At 39.8% G+C, this 17,837-nt stretch overlaps 1 protein-coding gene across 5 annotated transcripts in view; it reads left to right on the top strand.

The window, feature by feature from the left end:
• The window catches only part of Eps15 (epidermal growth factor receptor pathway substrate 15), a 98,782-nt gene that overhangs the window by 69,277 nt on the left and 11,668 nt on the right, over positions 1-17,837 (top strand). For all 5 annotated transcript variants that reach the window (XM_040756978.1, XM_040756977.1, XM_005072120.4 and 2 more), the window contains exons 14-21: positions 1,261-1,422; positions 1,750-1,947; positions 3,766-3,969; positions 6,075-6,191; positions 6,369-6,459; positions 10,577-10,612; positions 12,151-12,287; positions 15,732-15,801. In XM_040756978.1, the coding sequence (XP_040612912.1) occupies positions 1,261-1,422; positions 1,750-1,947; positions 3,766-3,969; positions 6,075-6,191; positions 6,369-6,459; positions 10,577-10,612; positions 12,151-12,287; positions 15,732-15,801 (1,015 nt within the window). The remainder of the gene's footprint in view (positions 1-1,260; positions 1,423-1,749; positions 1,948-3,765; positions 3,970-6,074; positions 6,192-6,368; positions 6,460-10,576; positions 10,613-12,150; positions 12,288-15,731; positions 15,802-17,837) is intronic.

Below are 17,837 nucleotides of genomic sequence, written 5' to 3'. Positions count from 1 at the left end.
TACTTCCACATCACTGTTCACCATGGAAGGAAGTTGGGACAGGAACTCAAGCAGGTCAGGAACCTGGAGACAGGAGCTAATGCCAGAGGCCATGGAAGAGGGCTGCTTACTGCTTGCTCCCCATGACTTGCTCAGTCTGCTTTCTTATAGAACCCAGAACCACCAGCCCAGGGATGGCACTGCCTACAATATGTGGGCCCTCCAATATCACTAATTAAGAAAATGCCCTATAGCTGGATGTTATGAAGACATTTTCTCAATAGAGGTTCCCTCCTCTCAAATGACTTTAGCTTGTGTCAAGTTGACATAAAACTAGCCACCGCACCAGGCTGGCCTCATACTCACAGAGATATACCTGCTTCAGCCCCTGGATTGCTGGGATTAAAGGTGTTTGCCATCACACCCAGCTGACAAAGGCTTTTTTGCTTTGTTTTTTTAAGTGGCTGAAGTGCTAAAAATACATGCAAAGGTAGCTGAGTGGAAGCATTATATCGCACTGGAAGGAAGCTGCCTGAGAGGGTGAAGGTGATTTACACCAGCACTGGGGGGAGGACTTACTGGAGGCTAGAGACAAAAAGTAAAAGAAGGGAGGGTGGAAGAAGATGCCATGGCTTTGACCAGAAGATAGAGGCTAAGCACATTCGGGGGTGCAGAAGATAGAGGCTAGCGCAGATTCGGGGATGCAGAAGTTAGAGGCTAGCGCAGATTCGGGGATGCAGAAGATAGAGGCTAGCGCAGATTCGGGGGTGCAGAAGTTAGAGGCTAGCGCAGATTCGGGGATGCAGAAGTTAGAGGCTAGCGCAGATTCGGGGGTGCAGAAGATAGAGGCTAGCGCAGATTCGGGGGTGCAGAAGATAGAGGCTAGCGCAGATTCGGGGGTGCAGAAGATGATAGAGGCTAGCGCAGATTCGGGGGTGCAGAAGATAGAGGCTAGCGCAGATTCGGGGGTGCAGAAGATGATAGAGGCTAGCGCAGATTCGGGGGTGCAGAAGATAGAGGCTAGCGCAGATTCGGGGGATGGTATGACCTCTATTTTGACATGCTAGAAAAGTCCGTCAGACATCAAGGACAAAGTTGAGTAAGCAGACTAGATACCCAAATCTGGAAGCAGTTACTGGAAGACTGCATGTAAAATTGAGTGCTTTAGTTCCCCAATAAAACATATTTAATAAAACAAAATTTTTTTCCTTAAAATAGACTTAAAAATTCACCTCTTCATGCCCTCAAAGAGATCAATGTCTTTGTTTTCTTGTGTTTCAGGATCTTCAAGATGAAGTTCAAAGGGAGAGTATCAATCTGCAAAAACTCCAGGCCCAGAAGCAGCAGGTGCAGGAGCTCCTTGATGAGCTGGATGAGCAGAAGGCCCAGCTGGAAGAGCAGCTCAAGGAAGTCAGGAAGAAGTGTGCTGAGGAGGCCCAGCTGGTGAGGAGCCTGGCTGCTTACTGACTGGGTCTTCGCTTGTGTCGCTTTCATGGTTTAAAAGAAAACACTCCTGCTTGTTAGCAGCAGTTTTGTCAGCAGTTGCTTTATAAAGGAGTTGGAGGGGTATCCATGAGGAATTACTGTTCTTTGTAGAAGAAATTAGAGGGGTGCTGTTTTTCCAGATCTTGATTGCACAAGACTTTTGCCTCCAAGTTCCCTGTAGCCCCTTCCCCATTATCTTCCACTCCTAAAAGAATACATCAAATATTCCAAACCACTAAGCTAGACATCTTAATTCCCTCTCCTCTCATTCATCTCCACTTGCAGATCTCTTCCCTGAAAGCTGAAATAACTAGTCAAGAATCTCAGATCTCCACTTACGAGGAAGAGCTGTCAAAAGCTAGGGAAGAGCTAAGTCGCCTACAACAAGAAACAGCACAGTTGGAAGAAAGTGTGGAATCCGGAAAGGCTCACCTGGAGCCCCTTCAGCAGCACCTCCAGGAATCCCAGCAGGAAATTAGTTCAGTAAGTGGAAGCAAGCAGCCTGCTGGGAGGGCCCTTGTCTGCTCCTCCTTTACCTACCTAGTTATTATCTTTAGCTGTTCAATACTTACAGTGGCCCGTTGCTCATCTCATGGTCATTTGCATAATGAATCAGAGTATGGGCTTTGTAGTTAAACTGTTCAGGGTTAAATGCTAGTTCTTCCATTTATTAAGGGAATCACCTTTGAATATCAGATTTTTCATCTTTATAGTTGAAGATTTAACAATATTACAAGGATTAAATGAGGCAAAACATGAGGTATTTTAATATAGTGTCTGATACATAAATTCTCAGTACATATTGTCTGTTTCATGTCAGTGTGACACAAGTTGGAGTTATCGAAGAGGGGGTGCCTCAATTGAAAAATTGTTTCCATGAGAAGGGCTAAAGGCCAGCCTATAAGGAGGCATTTTCTTTGTGATTGATGGGGGACAGCCCAGCCCATTATGGGTGGTGCCATCCCTGGGCTGGTGGTCCCGGGTTCTATAAGAGAACAGGCTAAGCAAGCCATGAGGAGCAAGCCAGTAATTAGCTCTCCTCCATGGCCTCTGCATCAGCTCCTGCCTCCAGGTTCCTGCCCTGTTTGAGTTCCTGCCTGACTTCTTTCCATGATGAACAGTGATGTGGAAGCGTAAACCAAATAAACCCTTTCCTCTGGTCATGGTGTGTTCATCATCAGTGGTAACCCTTACTAAGACAGAACCTATTGGTTTTTTTCCTGGGATTCTGACTTACTTTGCTCATTGAAATAATTTAGTTTTCTTGATTCTCTTTTATATACATTACTTAATGTATAACATGAAATTTTTATAATTTTATATATAAATATTTTAAAATTTTATTGAATTCTGCCTTTTGTGCCCCCACTGTGGAATCCATTTAAATAGATGAGGTCAAAACAGTTTTATACTTTGTTTAATGGACTTTGTTTGACTTAATGTTTTTTGTTGTTGTTGTTGTTTTGGTTTTTTTGTTGTTTTTTGGTTTTGTTTGTTTGTTTGTTTGTGTTTGGTCTTTCGAGACAGTGTTTTTCTGAGGCTTTGGAGGCTGACCTGGAACTAGCTCTTGTAGACCAGGCTGGTCTCGAACTCACAGAGATCCGCCTGCCTCTGCCTCCCAAGTGCTGGGATTAAAGGCGTGTGCCACCAACGCCCGGCTGACTTAATATTTTTTTAGAAGATACTTTCTAGGGCTCTTCTTTCTGATTACTGATAGTGCCAGAAGCTGGTCAGTAGTGGCGCTAGCCTTTAATCCCAGCACTCAGGAGGCAGAGGCAGGCTGATCTTTGTGAGGTCAAGACCAACCTGATCCATAGAGCTAGTTCTAGAACAGTCAGGGCTACACAAGAAACTCTGTCTCAAAAAACTAAAACTAAAACTAACAATTAAAAAAAAAAACAGATAATATATTGGCTTGCCGTACCTGTCTTTAACTTCCTGTAGCTCCCCTACAACTTTGTTACTGAATCTTCATCCTCTCTGATTCTTAGCTATCTTTTTCCTCTGGTATCCTAGGTCTTTCTTTTTTTAATTATACCCTGAAAGACTGCCAGTTCTCAGATACTGAGACAGAATTCTTGGAGATTTCACAAGACTTACAAAAACAAATGTGTGCATGCTAAAATTACAGGAGGAGTCATTGGGAAAGATTATTGAAATTTTTAAGTCATGCTGCATTCCCAGAGGATTCCTCTAATCAAAAGCAAACTCATCCTTGAGTAAGTCTAGGACATACCTATTTGTATGTTACATATGCTTCTAATATTAAATTGTTTGGTATTTCTACTTTTGTATTGGCAGATGCAAATGAGACTGATGGAAATGAAAGATTTGGAAAATCATAATGACCAGTCAAATTGGTGCAGTAGCCCACAAAGCGCTCTTGTAAATGGCGCTACAGATTATTGTAGCCTCAGCACCAGCAGCAGTGAAACAGCTAACCTCAATGAACATGCTGAAGGTCAGAACAATCTAGAATCTGAACCTATACACCAGGAGTCATCGGTGAGTTTTTATTCCATAGTCTTCTTAGTTAACCACCCCCTCTGTCTCTCTGTCTCTCTTTCTCACACACACACCGATTGATGAAGATCAAAGTTTGTATGTATATACTTACTTGTGTAGAGGCCAGAGGTCATCTTCAAAGGTCATTCATTCTTCAGATGCTGTGTACCTTTTTTTGATGTGGGGTCTCACTGAGATCTGAGGCTCACTGATTAGAGTAGGCTGCCTGGGCAGCAAGCTCTAGCTATCTGTCTGTCCACACCTCCCCTGTCTTGGGATTACACCATGCTTGGCTTATTGCATGGGTGCTGGGGGTCTGCAGGTCCTCATGCTTGAGCAGCAAGCACTTTATCAAATAGGATATATCCCTAGCCCCAGATCAAAGTTTCGTTAGCATTATGTATAATATAAAGAAAGACAGTTTTTAAGATGTATTGCATGCTCAGGTGCCCACAAAAGCCAGAAGAGGGTGTCAGATCCCCTGGAGCTAGAGATAGCAGGCAATTTGAGCTGCCTGACGTGGGTGTTGGGAATCGAACTTGACTCCTTTGGAAGAACAGCTAATGTTCTTGAGCTGTCATCTCAGCCCCATCCATTGAAACGCTTTTACTTTTATTTTTCTTGTTTCTTTCTTTTGTTTGTTTTATTTTGTTTTTTGAGACTCTATTTAACCCTGGCTGGCCTCCAGCTCAGGGATCCACGTGTCTCTGTCTCTCAAGTGCTAGGACTAAAAGTGTATGCCACCACGCCCAGCTTCTTCTGAGTTTTAATGTTCAAATTACTCTAATAAAATTATTTTTTTTAAATAATAGGGTGTTGTATAGCTCGTCCAGCCTCAAACTTAATATGTAGCCAAGGATGGCGTTAAGTTCTTTTTAATAGGTGTGGTGGCGCATGCCTTTAATCCCAGCACTCAGGAGGCAGAGGAAGGTGGATCTCCGTGAGTTCGAAACCAGCCTGGTCTACAAGAGCTATTTCCAGGACAGCCTCCAAAGACACAGAGAAACCCTGTCTCAAAAAAGCAATAAAAAAGTTCTTTTTTAATTTGATATGTCTGGGGATGGTGGTGTCTAGTAATGTGCTTACCTGTGGTTGCACTCATCCATATGTGTAAGTGTAGAGACCAGAGTTCAAGTTTGGTCTTCTGATGCCACTCTATACCTTAATTTTTTTTAATTTATTTATTATGTTACAGTGTTCTGCTCAGGTGGTTGTGAGACACTATGTGGTTGCTGGGAATTGAACTCAGGACCTCTGGAAGAGCAAGCAGCCAGTGCCCTTAACCTCCGAGCCATCTCTCCAGCCCTATACCTTAATTTTGAGACAGGGTCTGCTCACTGAAAATAGAGCTTGCTGTTTTAGCCATTCAGGGGTGTCTACCTGACTCTGTCACCCCAGCATTGGAGCTACAGTTACACACCACCATGCCTGACTTTTACTTGCGTGCTCCAAACCTGAACTGAGTTAGTTATTTATGCTTGTGCACCAAGCATTATTTACCTAATTATTATTTATATATTTCTAAATATGTAAATACCATCTGCTCAGTCCCGATAATGTTCCTTGTATGTGTTCAGAACTAACCACTTAGTATTAGATATAAAAAGGTGTTTAAGGGACTAGGCATATAGCACAGTGGCAAATAGTTTTCATATCCTGCAAGAGGCCCTGGATTTGATTCCCAATACCGAAATAATTTTTAAAACACCTGTGCATATAAATACAGTTTAAAAAAATTTTTTTAGCTAGGTGTGGTGGTGCACACCTTTAAATCCCAGAACTCAGGAAACAGAGTGAGCCTTTATGAGTTTGAGGTTAGTCTGGTTTACATAGTGAATTCTAGGTCAGACTATACAATAAGACCCTGTCTCTCTTTCTCAAAAAAAAAAAGTTATTAAAATAATCTGACCCAATTATGGGTGGGTGGATATTGACATGCCACAGTGTTCTTGTGGAATTCAGAAGAAAACTAGCAGGAATTAGTCCTGGAGATTGAACTCAGGTTGTTGGGCTTAGCAGCAAGTACCTTTATCCACTGAGCCACCTCACCAGCCTGAGACAAAAGATTTTTAATCCTTTATACTCACATAATGTATTTTTGGTAGGTGAGAAGTAGTCCTGAAATAGCACCCTCTGATGTGACTGATGAAAACGAAGTTGTGACTGCAGCTGATAATGAAAAAGTTAGTCTCACATTTGATGATGACAAGCATTCAAAAGAGGTGAAGATAATTATACATTCAATTGTTCTTGTCACTTGTCTTAAATGTTCTTTGTAGCTGCAAGAATATTAACTGATTTTTCAAAGTTTGTATATGATCTGAATGTGGGTCATTTGAAGTATTTCTTTTAAATGTTTGGTTACTAAATTATCTGTTTTCATTAAAAATTATTTCTAGGAAGATCCATTTAATGTAGAATCAAGTTCACTGACAGATCCAGTTGTAGATGCAAACTTGGATTTTTTCCAGTCTGATCCTTTTGTTGGCAGTAAGTATCTTTCTTTTGTAAATATATAACACTTTCTGATATACAAACTATATAAACGTAGAGGCTTCAGTTTTGAAAGCATATGTTTTACACCATGAGTATAACTGAAAATAGGGTTTCTATCCTTTTATTTGCTAGTATTTAGCCTCTGCATTATACTGTAGAATTTTCTGACTGAGAGAATGCTTCTTCTTCAGTGTAGACTCCACAAGAAAGATATATTATAGTCCGATGATAGAGATTGCACGCTCATGACTTACATTATTTAGCTAATAATTACCAAAATTGTCAACAGCAGGCCAATCATGGAATCACACTGCTGTAATCCCAGCACATTACAAATTTGAGTTTAGCCTGGGCTACAGAACAAAACTGCTTCAGGAAACTTAAAAAAAAAAAAAAGAGGAGGAAGGAAGGAGAAAAAGAAAAAGGAGAAAGGGAACACTGTAGTTTTGATATTTAGAAGCTCCCAGTGTGGTGACACAAACTTTTAGTCCTAGTACTCAAGAGGCAGAGGTAGATGAATCTCTTGAGTTCAAAGCCAGTCTAGTTTATGTAGTCAGGGCTACACAGAGAGACTATTATCTGAAAAACAAAACTAAACTAAAATGACAGTGGAAACTATAGTAGGATTAAGTGTCTGATTCCCATATCTTAAGATATTTCTAATTTTATAAACGTAACTCTGGCCAGGCATGATGGGAGGAACTCCTTTAATCCCAGCATTTGGGAGGTAGAGGCAGGTGGATCTCTGTGAGTTTGAAGACAGCCTGGTCTACAGAGTTGTGTTCCAAGATAGGGCTACACAAAGATACTCTGACTCAAATAAAATAAAGTTAAAAAAATGAATTAAAATATAACTCTACCTAAATTTAAATATATTGTGACAATGTAAACTATGTTAAATATTCCTTGTGTCAAAGGTCTTTTGAATTTTATTTCTAGAACTATCTTGTGAAAGTGAGCTTGGTGTCATATGGTGGATGCTTGTAATTCCAGCACTTGATAAGCAGAGGTGGGAGGATCCCGTAGATTTGAGGCCAGTCTGTTCTACATAGGTAGTTCCAGCCTGGGCTATATAGTGAGACCTAGGTTCAAACAAACAAGGGGCTGGAGAGAAGGCTCAGAGATGAAGAACACTTGCTGTTCTTGTAGAGGACCTGAATTCAGTTCCCGGCACCAACATGGCAGCTCACAGCCATCCTAACTCCAGTTGCAGAGGATCTGATACCCACTGGTACCAGGCATGCGCATGGTGCATAGACATCAGGCAAAGAACTTATACACCTTAAAGTTTATACAAACAAAAGAACAAGACATTTTGCACACAGGCAAAATAACTTACCCAATAATCATGGCAGAAATGAGCCCAAATATTTGAACTCTTTAAATAAACAGACTCTAAAATAAGCACAAAACAATTTTTTGAAATGTATAAGACACCAAAATAAACATAAGTTTTGCACTTAAAATATATAGAGCTGAGGTTGTGGCTCAGTAGTTGACTGCTTGTCCAGCAGGCTTAATGACATGGCTTGATCCTTAGAACTGCAGACCAGTCAATCAGTCATAGATTCAGAACATTCACATGATAATCATCACCACAGTCTAATTTTGGAACAGTTTAGCACTTTTCCATATCTCAACCCCAATCTAATTTTAAAATGAGCATAATTATTTAAATAACTATTTCTCCAAGATATATATATACAAATTACCAGTAAGCATATAGAAAGATTTTCAACATTAGTCAAATCCCCAATGAGATACCACTTCATGCGTACTAGGATGGCTGTAATCAAAAGGCGGATGATAACAAATGTCAGTTAGGATATGTAGAAATTACAAACACCATACACTACTGGTGTGAATATGAAATGGTTTTCTGTCTTTGGAAAATGGTCTGGCAGTTTCTATTCCAATAATTAAACAGAGTTGCTGTATGACCTGATATGTATCCAGGAGGAATGAATGTACACCCCACATAAAAACATGTATGTCTTTTTGCTCCCCCCTTCCCCTTTGGTTTTTCAAGATAGGGTTTCTCCACATAGCCACATAGCTGTCCTGGAACTCTCTTTGTAGATCAGGCTGCAAATATATGTATGTCAATGTTGAACAGCACTCATTTTTTCTCCTTTGCACTTAGATGGTCTTTTTCCTAATTAATGTGTGGGTATGTGAACATGAGTACAGAGGCCAGAGGCATTGGGTCCCTCTGGAGCTGGAGTTGCAGGCAATTGTAAGGTGCCCAATTTTGGTGCTAGAAATTTCTCTTAAATGCCAAGCCATCTCTCCAGTCCCATTTGTCTTTGTTGTTGACTTGTAAGAGCATTTTACATGTTGCAAGTAAAACTCTCTGACATGATTTGAAAATACTTTATTAATTTTATGTGTGTTTAGGTTTTTATAGAGACAGGTTCTCATTATGTAGCCCAGGCTGCCTTAAACTAGTGGCAGTCCTCTTCCTGCATCATCCTCCTGAGTGTTGATTATAGGCATGAGCGTTTATGCTCTTGGTTTTCTTCCAAGAACTATTTTATAGTCCTAGCTGTTGAATCTAGAGCTTTGGGACTGGAGGGGTGGCTTAGCGACTAAGAACACTTGCTGCTCTCCCAGAGGACCTGGATTTAGTGCCCATCACCTACATCAGGCAGTTCATATTGCCTGTAACTCCTTTCCAGGAATCTGAGGCCCTCTAGCTTTGGTGAGCACCTGCATATATGTGTGCTCATATGCACGCACATGCGCAGAGAGGGGGGAGAGAGAGAGAGAGAGAGAGAGAGAGAGAGAGAGAGAGAGAGAGAGAGAGAGAGAGAGAGAGAGAGAGAGAGAGAACGAACATATAATGCTTTGGTTTAGTTAATTCTATATCTGGTATGATCTTGTGTCCAAATACATTTTTGTTTTTGAGACAGAATCCTGTAGTCTAGGCTTGCCTCAGACACTATATAACCAAGATTGTCCTTCTGATCCTTCTGCCTCCACATCCAAATGCTGGGATTTGATGTATACCATCACATCAGATGTAATGGGTTCTGGGGATGGATCTCAGGGCTTATGTCTACCAGGAAAGAACTCAGCTCATCTAGCTACATCCTCGGCCCCCAAATACCATTTGTTGAAAAGACTATCCTTTCACCCTTTCCTTGACATGTATTCTTGATACTCTTGGTCTTGTCAAAATTCAAGTGGCCATAGTATGAGAGTTTGCCTCTGGCTTCTTCAGTTTATGAGTGTGTGTGTGTGTGTGTGTGTGTGTGTGTGTGTGTGTGTGTGTGTGTGTGTGTGTGTGTGTTTTGTCGTTGTTTTACCTTAGTTGTTCCTTTATTTCATGAAGTACTGAGGGTAACATCTACTCAATACTCTTATGAGGAGTAGAGATTGTTGGTAAATTTTACTTTTATGTCTCTCTTCCCCTGTAACCTCTTACAGTCAAGGGTAAGTATCTTTGGTTCTTACTTTATTTACTCTTCTGTTGCTGTGATAAAACACCATGCCCAAAGCAGCTTATGGACGAAAGAGTTTATTTACAGTTACAGAGAGTTAGCTCTGTCATGGCAGCCAGAGTATGAGCAGAAAGCTTCATAGAACTCTCAGAGACCTGCCTGCTGTGGCACACATCTCCAACAAGGCTACATCTAGCCTAAACCTCCCCAGTATCACCAACTGGGAACCAGGTGACCAAATGCTAGAGACTATGGGGATATTTTCTTATTCAAACCATAATAGTTCTAATTTGCCTTTTCATGAAGTATGTTGAGTTTATCATTTACTTTTTTATTATTTTTAATCTTTCCTAAGGTGAATAACATAATTTCAGTTACTTTGAAGTAGAAGTATTGAAACTATTAAGTTACTGTTTAACTTAAGGAAGCTTGCTTTTTGTTTTAAATGTAACCCTTTTCACAATAATACATAATGGGTTTTGTTTTCTTGCTTTTTGGAAACAGAGTTTCTCTGTATAGCCTTGTCTGTCCGGGAGCTAGCTCTGTAGGCCAGTCTGTCCTCATACTCACAGAGATCCACCTGTCTCTGCCTCCCAAGTGCTGGATTAAAAGCGTTTGCCACCAGTAACTGGCTGTATTTTAATTTTTGTTTACTTCTTTTATTACAGGTGATCCTTTCAAGGATGATCCTTTTGGAAAAATTGGTCAGTATATTTTGTAGTTAGTTTTTAACTTTAATTCTATTCTTCTTAATTATAACCTTATATTGTATTTAGAAGTGAGAACATACAACTTGGGTAGTTCTAGGAGAGGAACTGCTTTTTATTTTTAAATCTGCTCTAAAGCCAAGGTAAGATACTAAAATAGTCTGGCATTTTTAGAGAGTGATTAAAGCCTTGTGAGTTTGCTCAAGAAATTGTGTGTGTGTGTTTGTGTGTGTGTGTGTGTATTGTGTTGGAATTAAACCTGGGGCTTTGTGCACGCTAGGCAAGTACTCTACTACACCTCCAGCCCAAGCCTTGCTTTTTTAAAAAAAGTAATAATCAAAATGTTGGATAAAAGTAACATTGGTGATGGGGTTGACAAGATGGCTCAGTGGTTAGGACTGTGTCCTGCTCTTACAGAGGCCCAGAGTTTGGTTACCAACACCATGAGGGTGGCTTACAACTTCCTGTAACTCTAGCTGAGGGAAGCCAGTACCTGTGATCTCTGTAAGCACTGCACTTGTACACATACACATATTGAAACTTTAGAAGGAATAGATTCTAATTTCTTCACATTAGCTAAGAGCTAAATCTAGTATGAGTCCGTACACTACTACAAGACTGCAGGGCTAGAATATAATTTTATTTTACTATTCTACGATTTTAGACTGTTCATGTGAATAGGGGGAATTGAAGGATTACTAAATTTGAAATAATTGTTTTTTGAGATTTTTCACTAGAACAAAGGAAATCCTGTTTCCTATTTAGTTTTGCTTCCCAAATGTGTATCGAGGTGTTTTAGACTTGAGCTCAAGAAAGAAATATATTTAACTTTTTTTGTTGTTTCTTTTGTAAGCATTGGACAACAGGACTTAAGATCAGATCCCTTAAAATTACATGCTAACCAAAAAGTTTAGTACCTGGAAAGCTCTTTCCTCAAAAGTACAATCGAATCTGAAATAAAAAGGGAACTTGGGGTTCTGTGAAGTTCAAGTGACTTGAGTTTTTGAAAATCAAGCAGAGTCTAATCAAAAAGGACAGTTTTAAATCTCAGCTGTTGCTTAGAGGAAGGGAATGGTGAAGAGAGGGAAAAGCAGTGTTGACATTAAGCTGGCATGGAGGTCAGCCATGTGGCAGACAAGCAGCTACCCTGTGCGGCCAGGAGCTTTAGAAGAGTACCAGAAGATGCATATTTAGACTCCGGCCAGTACCCAAAAGGGACGGGCGGTGGTAGTGCATGCCTTTGATCCCAGCACTCGGGAGCCAGAGGAAGGTGAATCTCTGTGAGTTCAAGACCAGCCTGGTCTACAGAGCTAGTGCCAGGATAGGCTCCAAAGCCACAGAGAAACCCAGTCTCAGAAAAGAAAATGGTTTTGATTTTTTGAATCTGAATGGTGGACAGACCCAGCCCTACGTCACAGTGGCTCACAGGGAATGCTTCAAAGTGTTTTAATTGAGGTGTCGTGATATGCTTATAGGAAATAGGGAATTATGTTAAGTTTTTAGCTTTTTACATTTGTTCCTTTTTTTGTCTTCAGATCCCTTTGGTGGCGATCCTTTTAAAGGTTCAGATCCGTTTGCATCTGACTGCTTCTTTAAGCAGTCTTCTGCTGACCCTTTTACCACTGCAGGTACTGACCCTTTCAGTGCCTCCAGCAACAGCAGTAATACATCGGTAAGTTCAGGGTTAAAACCTGTTCCCATGGATAAACAAGTACCCTAAGGAAATCTCTTGAATATATAGCGGTAGAATCTGCCTTTTGATTGTTCTTAATGGTCCATATGGAATTTGTCTGGCTCCCACCCATCCAGGTTTTTGTCTAATGTAATATTTCATACTTTGAACACCCACTTGACACTAGGATGATTTACAGTGTCCAAAAATGAAGTCCATCCTTATCCCATTGGTGATATTAAATGTAAGTGACGGGAAATTCAAAAGCCTGTCTTAAGTAAAACTTTTTGTAAATGTCTGTACTTAAACGGAAACCATTAATATTTTAGAGCAATAAAATAATTCATGCTATTTTATAGTTATACCTCGAATGTTAATCTTGGAAAGTATAAATTCCCATTGAATGTCAAGCTTTCTTGAGTACATGTCTGCAACCTGTTTAGTAGCCACAGTCGATGATCCAAGCCTCTATGCTGTAGAGTCATTGTCTCTCATCTTCAGTTTCACTTTACAAGGCAGATGTTGATACCTCTGCTATAAACATGTAGACATTTTTGGTTGTGAGCCTAGCCTGTGATGGCTGAGCCATCTCTCCAGCCATTTATGTCTGGGTGGTGGCGGCACACGCCTTTAATCCCAGCACTGGGGAGGCAGAGGAGGCAGGCAAATCTCTTGAGTTTGAGGCCAGCCTAATCTACAAAGAGAAAACCAGAGCTACACAGAGAAACCTTGTCTCAAAACACCAAAAACAAACATATATTTTTTTTAATCATGTTACTTTAATATGTCCCATGTATTTGTGTTTGAAAGCTTTAAAAATATATTTATATAGGAGCTGAGGAAATGGCTCAGCAGGTAGCCAACTTCAGTTCAGCTCCACACATCCACCAAAGGCTCACAGTTGTCTGTAACTCCCTCTTGTGGCCTCCACAAGCACCAGGCCAGCATGCGCACATGCACAAACACACACACACACAGTAGGTACACATACATGCAGCACAAAAAATAAAAGTACATTTTTGAAAATTATACTCTGGATATTTAGGGATACTCAAAATAGAGTAACAGAATGAAATATTTTGATTGTTTTTTTTTATTTGGAGACTTTGAGGCAGCAGTCTCTTTTCTGTAAGTAAACTGGACCTAGAGAAGCACAATTAATTGGCAGGCATTTCACGCAGCTACTTTGTTGTGTGTAACTCTTAGGTTAAGATTGCTTCCTTAAAAGAATTGTGAGCCAGATGTGGTGGTACAGGCCTGTAATTCCAAAACTTAGGAGGTGGATAAGAGGTTTGGGAGTTCAAGGTCATCCTCAGCTGTTAGTGAGTTTGAGGCCGGCCATCCTGGGCATTGTGAGATAAGAAATATGAAAAGAAAAATAATGTAATATAAGGGAGGATAACAGAGGTTAGATTAATAGTACTTTTTCTTTCTTTCCGAGACAGAGTTTCTCTGTGTAGCTGTGACTGTCCTGAACTCTCTCTGTAGACCAGGCTGGCCTTGAACTCACAGGGATCCCCCTGCCTCTGCCTCCTTAATGCTTGGTTTAAAGGCGTACTTACTGGCCTATAGTACTTATTTTACTTGAAGATAAGAATCTCTCCCCAAAAGTCTTTTCCAGTTCTTCAAGAATGCCTCCTGCTCTCTGATGGAATTAATTTAAATAAGACAAAATCTCTGCACTTAGTAGCATTATGCAGTCACTAATCATATAGTCTGGTAAGGAGTGAATAACTGATGTACTAGAGAATTTGAATAATAATTAGGTGATTTGAAAGGGTTTCAAAACATTAATTTCTATAAAATTCTACCATATGAAACTGAGTTATGAAAATTACTTTTGGGTGCCAGAAGACATGGCTCAGCAGTTAGAGCAACTTACTGTTCTTCTTAAGGACATGGGTTCAATTCCCAGCACTCAACACTGGGAATACCTGTAACTCCAGTTCCAAGGAACCTGGCACCCTCTAACATCTACACATTTGGCCCCACAAACTCAGTGTGGGTCCACATACAACATACAAATAAAAATAAATTAGCAAATAAGTAAAATTATTTTGCATGCTAAATTTCCTAATTATCAAATTGAACATAGCCTAAGGAGAATTTTGTGATAACTGGTTTTGTTTGTTTGTTTGTTTTTGGGGGGGTTGTTGTTCTTGGTAGTGGTGTGTGTTTGCTTGTTTGTTTTTTTTTATAAGACAGTGTTTCCTATAGCCCAGACTGGCCTTGAACTTACTATATAGTTGAAGCTGGCTTTAAACTAGATCTTCTGGCCTGTACCTTCCAGGTGCTGGAATAACCTGGCATCTGCCACCATGGCAGTCAGGCATGTACGTTTTGTTTGAGACAGGTTTCTCTATGTAACAGCCTTGACTGACCTGGAACTTAGTTTGTAGACCAGGCTAACCTTGAATATACAGAGACCTGTTTGCTTCTTCCTCCTGAATGCTGCCATGCCCAGCATAACCACTGTTCTTCTCTTGCCTGTACACTCTGTCTCATTTGTGTTTGAGTGGTTGCACTGTTTAATGAAGAATAGAACAAAAACTACATCCATAAGGCATTACTTCTTCCTCCCCTCCTTGTTGTATGTGTGTGTTCCTCTGAAGGGAGGGGTTTTAGATTTTTGTTTTGTTTTATGATACAGTGTCTCTATCTAGTCCTGGCTGTCCTGTAGCTCACTGTGTAGACCAACCTGGCCTCAGATTCACAGAGGTCCTTCTGCCTCTGCCTCCCATGTGCTGGGATTAAAGACCTTCGGCACCATTCCCTCCTAGAATTATTATTAAACAGTAGTTAAAAAATTGTAATATTTGAAGTAAAAGGAGGACAGTAGTGAAAAAGTTGTTGAAGTCTAAATAAAGCCTGTAACTGTAACTTGTGTTTTTGTTACTGGTCTCAAGTCCTTAATTTTAGTAGGTAGACCATGATTCCATGAAATCATGGAATTGTATATGGGAACTTCGCACTGTCTATACAACTCTTCTGTAAGTCTAAGTCATTTCGCACTAAAGTTCATGTATGCACTTATAAAAATGAATACCATCAAAGCCAGGATACTAATCACCTCTGCAGGGCTGGGGAATACATATAGCTCAGTGGCAGAGCACTTAGTTAGCATACGTGAGCTCTAGGGTCAGTCCCAGTACTACCAAAAAGTGACCTCTGCAGAAGAGGGCTTGGGATTATGGCTTGTGAGAGACACCTGAAGCCTACTGAGTATTGTTAAATTATACAGGTACTTCATACTTTAAAATAAATACTTTGCAATCCTAAAGTGTTTTCATTCATTGAGTCCATATATAAGGAAAGGGAAAGCTCTGTTCCAGACGTTTGTATTTTCTAATCCAAAATTTTGTAAAGTATTTTTCTTAGGTTTTACAGTGAAGTTCCAGCTATGAAATGTGGCCTCTCAGTCATAGATTTGTACCATTTCTTTAGATAGAAATTTGGAAGCACAATGACCCATTTGCTCCTGGTGGAACAGTTGTTGTTGCAGCTAGTGATTCAGGTAAAGACTTTGTCAGTTTTATTAGTGTTAATTGTTGCCTTTTCTTTAAGATTTTCTTCTCTAAACATGTTTGCCCTATTATGACTTTTAAATTGATGTGTATTTATTTCCATTTATAGCACAATACTAACAGCAACAAGTATTTGTGTAGCACTTTTTACTCTTCTTATCATGTTTATCATTTACCCTAAAGGTTTTTTTTAGACTATGCACTATGTTCAGTGTCAGTAAAACCAATAAGAAGCTTTTGCTTTATACAATGTAGTGTTGGACTGGAAAGATAAGGATTAGTGGGTAAGAGTACTTACTGTGCAAGCATTCGAGTCTGAGTTTGAATCCCCAGCACTTACATAAAAAGCTAGATATGGCTGCATTTGCCTATAACCTCAGCATCAGGGAGGAGAGACAGGTAGATCCCGACAGCTCACTTGCTTACTGACCAACAAACCTGTTCAAGATGACAAGCTTCGTGTTCAGTAAGATTAGACTCCTTGTCTTAAGGCTAAAGGTAGGGAGCAGTAAAGGAGAACATCCAATGTTCTGCCCTGACATTGCCATAAACAGTCATGTGCCCAAACCACACATATGCACATGTACACACAGGTGCACACAAATAGAAGGAAGAAAAAAATGATTAAAAATTAGCTGGGTGCGATGATAACACCTTAAAATTCTAGTTCTTAGGAGGATGAGGTAAGAGTTCTATAAGTTCATGACTAGACTGAGCTACAGAATATGTACTACATAGTGAATTCCAGACTAGCTGGACTACAAAATAAGAACCTTTTGTTGTTGTTGTTGTTTTGGGGAGAGAGAAAGAGGTGGGGGTGGGAGGGCTGGGGAGATGGCTCAGCAGTTAAGAACATTTGCTGCTCTTGCAAAAACCCACATTCAAGTCCAGAACCTATGTTGCAACTTATACAACAGTCCTTATTTCAAGGTCCAGAGAATCCAGTGCCCTTTACTGACCTCCAGGGACACCAGGTGCACATATGATATACATGAGTACATGCAGGCAAACCACTCATAATACATAAAATAAGTTAGAGGCACACACCAATATTCACCATTATATTTTACTTTCTTGTAAGTGCCTCTTTCTCTTAACCCTATAAAGTATTGTTTGGTATTTACTCTTAAAGATCTTGGCCTAAGTTAAAAGGGAATTACTTCAAATGAGTAATGAAAATTGTTTTTAATAATAAGAGGTTCTGTTAAAATACAGAGAAAATCTAAGTGCCAGAAACTAAGTTGATCAAGGTTACACAGTATATGAGATGGTAAACCAGGATTCAGTCCTAGGTCTTATGAAATATTAAAACATTTTCAACTAAGTAACTGTCATGTTTCCACTCTTCATTAAAAATAGACACATGAGTAACCTAGTGACTGCTTAGAGCACTGGAAATTCAAACTTGAATGCTTTAATGTCATGTGGATAGTAGGATATGCTATTTTTCCAGGTGGTTGATGTGACCAAGTATTTTTATGATAGAGAGGAGATTAATACAGATACCTTAACAAATTAGATCTCTTATGTAAGATTCAGCATGACTGAATTTCAGGAGATTGAATACTAACCCCCAGTATGAGTAGGAAGAGCAAGTAATAAAAAGCAGATATGGAATAAACAAGTTACTCCAGTGTTGGGAATTAATAGCATTTGGAATTGTGGGCTTTCAAAATCAATTTTTAAAGTGAGTAAATTTATACTTATTATACATATATAATTTATATTAGTTAGAAAACCGTTATGATAGTAATGAAAGTACATTAAGTGTGTGAGTCTATTCAGTGCTTGCTCCTGGTGGGTAGACACTGCACACTCTGGAAGAAAAGTATTAAGGAAAAGCCAATCCAGGACCTGTTTCTATGTACTGTTTTCACTTGTAAGCATTATTTTTCTACTTTAGATGAGATTAGTTTTGATGCCAGAGAGAGAATCTCTTGAAAACTATGTGTAGTTGGAAGCTTTTCTCTGTCCCGCCAGTTCCCACAGCCGCTTATTATATAATCATTCTGAGACTTAATTGTTT

Source organism: Mesocricetus auratus, unplaced genomic scaffold, assembly GCF_017639785.1.
Source record: "Mesocricetus auratus isolate SY011 unplaced genomic scaffold, BCM_Maur_2.0 Super-Scaffold_100014, whole genome shotgun sequence".
Lineage (NCBI taxonomy): Eukaryota > Metazoa > Chordata > Mammalia > Rodentia > Cricetidae > Mesocricetus > Mesocricetus auratus.
This window is presented reverse-complemented; position numbering and strand designations above follow the sequence as displayed.